The 10,033-nt window shown below is 30.5% G+C and overlaps 1 protein-coding gene and 1 long non-coding RNA gene across 2 annotated transcripts; both read left to right on the forward strand.

Moving 5' to 3' along the window:
* Positions 1 to 447: 447 nt before the first annotated feature.
* LOC139509119 (transmembrane protein 87B-like) lies at positions 448 to 2,710 on the forward strand. Its single transcript, XM_071296077.1, has 3 exons — positions 448 to 506; positions 1,904 to 2,007; positions 2,614 to 2,710. Exons 1-3 carry the CDS (start codon positions 462 to 464, stop codon positions 2,699 to 2,701), a joined length of 237 nt encoding a protein of 78 aa, XP_071152178.1. The 5' UTR covers positions 448 to 461; the 3' UTR covers positions 2,702 to 2,710.
* A 692-nt stretch (positions 2,711 to 3,402) lies between these two features.
* Positions 3,403 to 6,086, forward strand: LOC139509117 (uncharacterized). The gene is made up of 3 exons (XR_011661565.1): positions 3,403 to 3,459; positions 3,747 to 3,799; positions 4,594 to 6,086. It is a non-coding gene; the product is annotated as an uncharacterized lncRNA (long non-coding RNA).
* Positions 6,087 to 10,033: the final 3,947 nt, after the last annotated feature.

Below are 10,033 nucleotides of genomic sequence, written 5' to 3' on the forward strand. Positions count from 1 at the left end.
GTCAACATGACCTAAATGGTCAATTGACCCCTTAAGGAGTTATTGCCCTTTATAGTCAATTTTTAACAATTTTCATTAATTTGGTAAATTTATGTAAATTTTTACCAAATATAGTCTTCTGTTACTAATGGGCAAAGTTCATTATAGATATAATTGTAAGAAGCAAAATCGTTCAGTAAAGTAAGAACTTCAAACACATCACCATCACCAAATACAATTTTGTCATGAATCCATTTGTGTCCTTTGTTTAATATGCACATAGACCAAGGTGAGCGACACAGGCTCTTTAGAGCCTCTAGTTTTATTCACAATCTTTTTTTAAAGGAAATATATACGTGGATAATGAATGTTTTAATTTACTGAAGAATTTGATACATGGATAATGAATGCTTTAATTTACTGAAGAAATTGATATGGATAATTATTTTTTAATATATTTCTTTTCAGCTTCAGTGATATTTATGTTGTGGTCCCTTGTTACCCATAAATTAAAGAAATGTATTACAGTAAGTACACTGTTGACTTTATTATACCCATGCAACAAAGTTGCGGAGGGGTATAATGTTTTTGACCTGTCCGTCAGTCCGTCGTCCGTCAGTCCTGTTTCTTGTCATCGCAACTCCTCTAAAACCACACAACAGAATTTCATGAAACCTTTTCAGATAATAAGGTCATACTATGTAGTTGTGCATATCGACAGGAAATTGCGATTCAATTTTTTTTTCTAGGAGTTACACCCCTTTGAACTTATTTGCTTCAATGTACTACTGCAACAGTTTGTCATCGCAAACTCCTCTCAAACCACACAACAGAATTTCATGAAACCTTTTCAGATAATAAGGACATACTATGTAGATGTGCATATCGACCGAAAATTACGATTCAATTTTTTTCTAGGAGTTAAGCCCCTTTGAACTTATTCACTTTAATGTACTACTGCAACAGTTTGTCATCGCAACTCCTCTCAAACCACACAACAGAATTCACGAAATCTTTTTATATGAAAAGGACATATTATGTAGTTGTGCATATCGACAGGAATTACGATTCAATTTTTTTTCTAGGAGTTACGCCTCTTTGAACTTATTTGCTATCAGGTACTACTTCAACAGTTTGTCATCTCAACTCTTCTGAAACCACAGAACAGAATTTCATGAAACTTTGTAGATAATAAGGACATACTACGTAGATGTGCATATCAACAGGAAATTACGATTCAATTTTTTTCTAGGAGTTATGCCCCTTTGAAACTTATTTGCTTCAATGTACTTCTGCAACAGTTTGTCATCTCAACTCCTCTGAAAACACACAACAGAATTTCATGAAATTTTGTAGATAATAAGGACATACTATGTAGATGTGTATATTGACAGGAAATTATTATTCAGTATTTTTTCTTATACAATTTTTTTTTCTTATACTTATTTAATTTCTCCAATGACAATGTGGGGACGTGGGGTATGTGAGCGTGCTCACTAAGGTTCTATAATTAAATATGACATGAAAATATAACATAGTCCTTTTTAAAATAAAGATAATCAATAGGTGTCATATTCTATTAAGGATGTGACTTTTCAAGGAAATACCCAATGTTCTCTTGATGTTCATTACTGATTCAATATCAACCAGTAAAACTAATAACCATCAAATTGTATAGATGTTTAAAACTTGAATGAAGTCCTAGTAAACTAACAAATAAAAAGAATGCCATGATTAATGGTGCTTTAGAAGGAGTAAAAAAAAAGGCATTCTTTAGACTTTAATGTTTGAAACTGAATGATCTTTATGTGTTTGTCAGCTGTAACTGTCTTTAAAAATTATTTCCTATCAATTTTATTGCATGAGATTTAAACCATTGTATTTCATTCCAATATTATATATTTGTCATTAACATTTGTTCTAGGACTGGGAAGAGATTTGGATAGATGATGCATTCTGGCATCTTCTGTTTTCTGTAATTCTCCTGGTTATGATGTTTCTGTGGAGACCGTCAGCGAACAGTCAAAGGTAATATGAGTACAAAACTGCTAAATATATATGATCTTGACATACCATTAGACATTTTATTTTTTTAAATGTGATATAATTTTGGTGCAAGTTTCTTAAATAACCATCCTTGGGTATGCTTGTGACTAAAAAAAATATATGAAAATAAAACATTTGAAAGCACTAAAACCAAAATTGTTAAAACAGAGTAGCTAAATTTCTCTGAGGATAACTTTGGTCAGTTACTGATTTCAAACAACAGGAACAATAAAAAAAAGCAGGAAATCACAACAATCTGCCACATCTTTTTCAAATTAAAAAGGTAAGAAGAAAGACCTTAAAACTTGCATTGGCAGACTGTCTTCATCGATACAGAAGAAATTATGGTTGGGCTCAAATCGTTTTATGTGTTCATAAAGACAAAACAGTTTTCATTTCTATTTAAAACAACTGATTTTCCAAGATGTATAAACTATAAAAAATGTTCTATTAAACTCACACTTTTCTGTATGATGCAATAGATTTTTCATCCTTGTGTCCACAATGTCCAGAATAGTTTGGTTTTTTAAGCATATTTTTTATTGACTTGAGATATTTTTGATGATGGTTGATATTTTTTCATTCCAGATATGCATTTTCTCCATTATTGGATGCTGATGAGGATGAAGAGGATGAAACATCAATGAATGATGCCTTTGGTATGATAAAGTTATAATTTATAACTGAAAACCTTCAGTGTCTGTATATAAAGTTTATACATTTCAACACCTTATCAAAACATTTTTTTCAGTTGAAATATAAAAATATTTTAATCTGAAATTTGAAAAATATACTTCTTTGTATACATTTGATATATATCCTCATTTCATTCTTTAAGAAATGTAGCAGAAACTGAAAGTATTAAAGCTATGAAGTTTACAATATAAACATTTGGGGTTGTTTTATGTTTTCTAGTTGCATTATCTTAGAGCAATGAATAATTCCTAATTAATATGATTACAGTGTTAATCTATCAACTATTTACCAATTTATCTGATGCTGGTTAGCTGTATTATCAGTTAGGAATGATGATTCTGATAATTTTCCCCGCTATTTATTTGAAAGTGAACTGGAAGATTTTGCAACTCTCACAAATTGATATCTCTTGCCCTGATTTGTATAGATTGGCAAAGTTGCCATTTCTGAAAAATCACGCAGATCAAGAATGGCGTTAAGCAAGAAAGATTTTGTGAAATATTATTAAAATCTAGTCTGTGGTTTAAGAGTTGTTGTCAAAATGATTCCCTGTTTTTGAGATATCAGAAAAAATTATTTACATGACAATGAAACAGTAACCCAGTACAATAAAGTTCCCAAAAATGAGTTTTTTTGTTGATTAACCTAAAAGAAGTCTTAATTGATATTTTTCAGATGGCAATGAAGATGAGAAATTCCAAACAATCAAATGGATCTCCTAAACAGAGAAATAATCCTGTAAGTTATTCTGTGTTTTCCAACAGCACGCTGACATAGAGGAAATTTTCAAATACATGTATATTTATTAAAATATCAACTGTAACATAGTTAAGTTATAATACCAGAAAAACAGTGAAAAGCTATAGCACCAATACTTAAAGGCATCAAGTTTTAAAAAAAAAACACTTCTACTATGTTTTACACATAAATGTATAAACGGAAAAAAAAAGACTCTGATTTATATTGTCAGATGTGAAAACACCAAAGAATTTGAAAGTTATATAATACTGAATTTATGTTAACAGGATGATGACTTGAAGTGGGTTGAAGAAAATATTCCATCATCCATAACTGATAAGTATGTATCAATTATAGATATTGAAGTGTCGTAATAGTATATAGTTTTTAAATTTGCATCTGGTGCATCTATTTGAATATCAATATTTTATGTAAGGTTTTAATTAAAAAAAGAAAAATGGAATAAGTTCCTGTCTTATTAGTTAGAAACAAATTCATTTTGAAATCTATGAACATTTCAACTTTATTGTTAATGTTTTATTTGAGAGATTGTATGACAATGGCATGGCAATGTTGCATCCAGGAGAGGACATTTACAAAAATATATACTCATTTAGGAAAAAATAAGGTATATTCAGGATGTAATAGAAAATATGAAAATAACAGCAATGAGACAGCAACAAATAGCTGAAAGAAATCAAGATGTTGACATTTGGTCATCCATAATCTCCTAATTGCCAGATTATTTGTAAAGTTGGATTAGTCAGAAACTATCATGTTAGCACATCAGAATTAAGAGATCCCTAAACAGAACCTAAAATTCAATTCTTATTGGGTTATTTTTTTAACTGTATATGATAAAATTCTATTCATTTTCCCTTATTTTGCAAGTGGAAGAAATTGAGTCATTATTATGCACATTTTTATCAAGCATCTATATTAATGTTATGGTAACGTTAAATATACCATCTTATATACAAAGTGGTATTGAAAGAATTGTTAACTCCAACATTTCTCTTGTCTGCTTATTTCATGCATCAACTTGCCAAGTCAAAATTAGATGTTTAAGATAATTAGTTGTACCTTTTATGGTTTATATGTTCTCACATTCATTTTCATATTTTTTTCTGACAGGGTTTTACCAAGTTTATTGGATTCTGATGAAGAAATAATGACAACAAAATATGAAGCCAACAAGATGCAGTGAGTGAGAAGCTTTCCATGAATATGCCATTGAACCCAAGGACAATTTAATGTTAAGTTTCTATCCATTTGCCGAAGCTTTTCTCTCATACTATAAACATTTACGGTATAAAAAGGTAGTTAGGGCTTGATATTAAAGTGTTTTACTGTTTATTGAAATTAGAATATTAGTTAAAAAGCTGCCTTGCAGAAAATGAAACAAAAATTCAGGATAAACACATTCCATGATATGTCAAGGGTATGAACATTGCAATATATTAAAGTTCTTGAAGAAAAACAATACTCTATTGCAATAAATATTGCTTTACTTTGTAAATGATGTTGCAAATGCTTTGACAAAAAGTTTTTCAATAGCTTTGCAAGATAAAATTATTTGTAAATTGTAATTGAGAAAATGTATGTGAATAGCAGAAATATAATCATGCATTCTAAAACCAAAACAAGTTTGTTCTCTGTGTTTGTAAAGCAAACGTAAAAAGGATTTGCAACAAACACAAAAACAAAAGTATGCCTTCCTTCACATATAGTAATGCAAAATTGTAAACAGAAGTCAAATACTTATTTAGAATTTTATGATGAGAGAAAATTTGAAAACATTCTTTTTCAAATTTTAACTTTTCCTCATTAGTTTTTCTTCAAACTTTATGAAGAGGGAACGAACAATTTTTTTTCTCAATGAAATAATTAATCACCATGATTAAAAAAGGTTGAACAAAAAACAAACTTTATATTCTTCTATTTAATAAGTTTGAACATTGAGATTCCAGATTCTATATATATATTAAGAAAAAATAGATAATAAATACTAGTTGAGGAATAAAAATTATCCATCCGGTAAATAGGAATTGAATTGAATTATAAGAAGTTTGATGAACTAGCAGTACAAAAAATTGATAAAAAAAATAATGTGGCCTAATAACATGAATAACTAAATCTTCATTTTTTTTCTTCTAGGTTAAGGCCTGAATATTTAATGTATTATAGAATAATTCATTGTATTTGATGAATATGACAGAGTCTGAAAAATTCTTCTTTTTTTTTGCTTTATCATTTGATTGTCATATGGCAAGTGATGTATGTTGTTTGTTGTGAGTTTGTATTTATTGGTGGATAAAGATTATATTATTTGTTGATGTTAAAGATTAATATTATTATTACAATGGGACAATTTGCTATATATGTGTGTCTGTATGAGGCTCTGTTATTATTTGTGATGTGATAGTAGAGTTAACCATGCATGTGTGTTTGGGTAAAATTTAGAATGAAAGAATATTATATAAGTATTCATGTGAGAAATATTACATTATATTGCCATTTAATTATAATATAAGTATTAAAAAAAATTGACTTTGGTCGTAGATTAGAAAAATAATGCTTTTATATATGTAGTCTAGGTTTTTATGTCTATCTTTTGAAATATAGGCTAAGGTAAGACTAGTTGTCTTAATAGATTAAAAAATGTAGACGATTGAATTTCGACATTGTGAATAATTATTTTTCCTATTAGGCAAAAACTTGCATAGAACTTTGCTATAACTAAGCAAAATTGCTCAAATGGATGGACAAACATATCTTGAACTAGTTCATCATAGAAAAAAGTGATTGAAAATACTATAAACAATTCTCCACAGTAAATAAAGATAAAAATGGATATGCTTGATTTTTCTTTAAAATCTTGTGTTGTGAGTTAAGTTCCTGTAAAAAAAATATAATTTTTTTCATATTTGCTTTTCACAAATATTCAGTTTTATTGTTTTATTGTGCATCACTTATCTCAGCATTTAGTGTTTTGATATTGATTGGAATAAAAATATGGTATGTTGTCAGAGATGATGTTAAATGGTCAATTGTTTTAAATATGCAATACAGTCACAGAAGGTAATAGCTTTTTATTAGGAATGTTAGTCTCAGTCTAAATACATTTTAACTATGTTCACTGTATTTGTTATTCACATTTATGGGATTTTAAATGTAAAAATAATAGGTGATATTTCATACATGTATATCTCGAAGTATATTTCAACAGTTTTTGGGGTAGTTGGGGGTTTATGTGGTCAGGTTTACTGTTAAATATTTAGATTGTTCTCAATTTCCTGTATCTTCATGTCCCTGAGAGCTATCAAGATCTTTGATTGAAAAAAACAAACATTTCCCTAGTATAATGGTTAAAAAACCACATAGGATTAAATCAATGACTGTAATTCTTGTACACTTTTTTGTAGCGTCAGTACATGTAGGTCATGGTATATAGTCCATGTAGATCAGGGTATCTATTCAGTATTTATAAGAGTCTGTTTATTTGAGGTTTAATACAGTAACCCCTGTAATAGTTTTAAAAATTATTATGAAGAAACAAGATGTTAGTGTATTCATCAATAAAGCAAACCTAAAACAGTAGCTACAGGCCAAACAACATGTTTTACAAACAAGTAAAGATGCCAATGTCAGTCTCCATGCTGAGTTGCAAGACAAACATTGGCATGATTTTTGGCTTGAGACTGACACAACAGCATGTGCCAGAGTCTTTTTTTTTATACCCCCGCTTTAAAAAAGGGGGGTATACTGTTTTACCTCTGTCTGTCCGTCCATCAGTCCGTCTGTCCGTCAGTCAGTCCGTCCCATGAAACTTTCGTCACATTTTTCTCAGGAACTACACATCCACCCTTTCTGTAATTTGGTATCAACATTTATATATGTCAGCCATACCGTGTGATGCGTTTTCAGACTCATCACTTGACAACTTCCTGTTTACCGAACACTTGTCTGATTTTACACATGATAGCCAAGTTGAAAATTTTCGTCACATTTTTCTCAGGAACTACAATACAAGGATTTCTGAAATTTGGTTTCAGGATTTATATAAGTCAGCTATACCGTGTGGTGCGTTTTCAGACTCATCACTCGACAACTTCCTGTTTACCGAACACTTGTATGATTTTACACATGATAACCAAGTTGAAAATTTTCGTCACATTTTTCTCAGGAACTACAATACAAGGATTTCTGAAATTTGGTTTCAGGATTTTTATAAGTCAGCTATACCGTGTGGTGCGTTTTCAGATTCATCACTTGACAACTTCCTGTTTACCGAACACTTGTATGATTTTACACATGATAACCAAGTTTGAAAATTTTCGTCACATTTTTCTCAGGAACTACAATACAAGGATTTCTGAAATTTGGTTTCAGGATTTTTATAAGTCAGCTATACCGTGTGATGCGTTTTCAGATTCATCACTCGACAACTTCCTGTTTACCGAACACTTGTATGATTTTACACATGATAACCAAGTTAAAAATTTTCGTCACATTTTTCTCAGGAACTACAATACAAGGATTTCTGAAATTTGGTTTCAGGATTTTTATAAGTCAGCTATACCGTGTGATGCGTTTTCAGATTCATCACTCGACAACTTCCTGTTTACCGAACACTTGCATATTTTTACACTATTAATATTATCCACTTGCGGCGGGGGGTATCATCAGTGAGCAGTAGCTCGCAGTTTCACTTGTTTTTAACTGCCACACATTCAAGTCTAGTCCTTAGTATATTCAACATTATTGTCTTCACTTAAAATGAAACCAAAGGTAAAAATAGAATTACATTTTTTAATAAGAGAAAAACCAGTTATGCCTTCTTATATATCATATTCCTCGTTGTGATGTTCATTTTGTTTAATGGGATACAATTAATATATATTTACCTATACTGACGTTATAGAATTCTATTATTATTATCATGTAACATTGGTCTGTTTGGAGATGAGCAGTACATATGTTATATCTATATCATTTAATGTTGTGTATTATTTATGAGGGTATAATTCCCAGCACAAAGTGCTATCTATTGTATTATACTGTACATATCTGCTCATTAAACACATGTCTAAATTATACTGTTTGTGTAGTCTCTACTGAGTGTGGTTAAAGATGAGACCAAGGTATGCTATTTCAACACGAGTGACTGACATAAACTAGTAATACAAATGTCTACATTTCAGAGGGATTGCTATCCATGTATATTTTTATTGAAGATGCCATATAATTACAAAGCTGTTTTCATGTAGTTGACTTGGACCATTTTTGTCTCGCCTTGACAGAGTCAAAAAGCGAGACATAGGTATGCTGTTTCCGGTGGTGTCAACAATGTATTAGTTTGTGATTAGATCTAGTTTATGGTAAACCACAAGTGGTAGGTCAATCATATTTGGTATGCGGTTGTACAAGCATTGGCACATCTCATTTCCATGGAGATTATTTATTTGAAACTTTTACTTAGTTTACAAGTTAATGTTTGTATTTCAGTTTGGGAACGACTTATAATAAGTCAAAGGTATTTAGTATGCAGTTGTATTAGCATTGGTACATGTACATCTCATTTACATGGAGATTGTTACGCCATGTTACTCAGTCATGGTTCATTGACTTTGAATATTTATTTAACTTGTGTAAGATGTCAATCAGCTGCAGGACACAAAAGTTTTACAATATTGTCATAGTTGACTGAATCCATAATATAGAGTTGTTTGTATGTCTGTAAGAGTTTTGTGATTGTTTGTGGGTTGTTGTTATTGTGGTCTGTCTATAGGCCTTTTTAGAAACTCAATTTCAACAGGCCAAATCTGATTTTAAAACAGCAGTAAATACAACTTAGTTCCTTGTTGGAAAGTTATCTGGCATAAACTCCACACTGAAGTAACTGTCTTATAGCAGTCAATGTAGGACCTTCTTTAAGGTATTATTGTGTCTGGGAGACACACAATATACCCCCAGATGCAAAGTGTTAAAATAAAATACACTAAGTTGGGCATTGAAGCACATAAAGGTCAATGGTTCACTGCAGGAGTATTCTGAAATGCTATGCACCTCTAATGCAAGTTTATACTCCAAAAATGACAAAATTCAACTATCTTCAAAAAGAGAAATTGAAAATGGAAATGGGGAATGTTTTAAAGAAACCCAAGAGCAGAAAACACCCCAAGGCCACCAATGGGTCGTCAACACAGGAAGAAAATTCTGCACCTGCAGATGGGCTTCAGCTGGCCGCTAAACACAAAAATGTACTAGTTTAGTGAAAATGGACGTCACACTTAACTCCAAAACATATAAATAAACTAAAATTAAAGTATACTAAAAATGATGAATATATTATAAACTTTTAAGAGAATCCTTTATTTTATTCAATGTACTACTGTTGAATCAATATCTTCCTATTCTCTAATTCACCGACCTCTATTCCTTATGCAAATGACCTTAACCTGAAATAAAGTTAAAAATTGACAACTACACATCACAAGTGCTAAAGGAAAAACCATGATGAAAGAAAAAGAAAATACATTTGGAAGGAAGATTATGACTCTACCAAATCATT

The sequence above is a fragment of the Mytilus edulis genome, unplaced genomic scaffold (genome assembly GCF_963676685.1).
Source record: "Mytilus edulis unplaced genomic scaffold, xbMytEdul2.2 SCAFFOLD_965, whole genome shotgun sequence".
Taxonomy (NCBI): domain Eukaryota; kingdom Metazoa; phylum Mollusca; class Bivalvia; order Mytilida; family Mytilidae; genus Mytilus; species Mytilus edulis.

Bases quoted from the DNA above. Each gene is read 5' to 3' on its own strand.
- LOC139509119 (XM_071296077.1), top strand. From the start codon at position 462: ATGTTGTGGTCCCTTGTTACCCATAAATTAAAGAAATGTATTACA. The intron at 507-1,903 runs GTAAGTACACTG...CATTTGTTCTAG, and splicing joins AATTAAAGAAATGTATTACA to GACTGGGAAGAGATTTGGAT. The intron at 2,008-2,613 runs GTAATATGAGTA...TTTTCATTCCAG, and splicing joins CCGTCAGCGAACAGTCAAAG to ATATGCATTTTCTCCATTAT.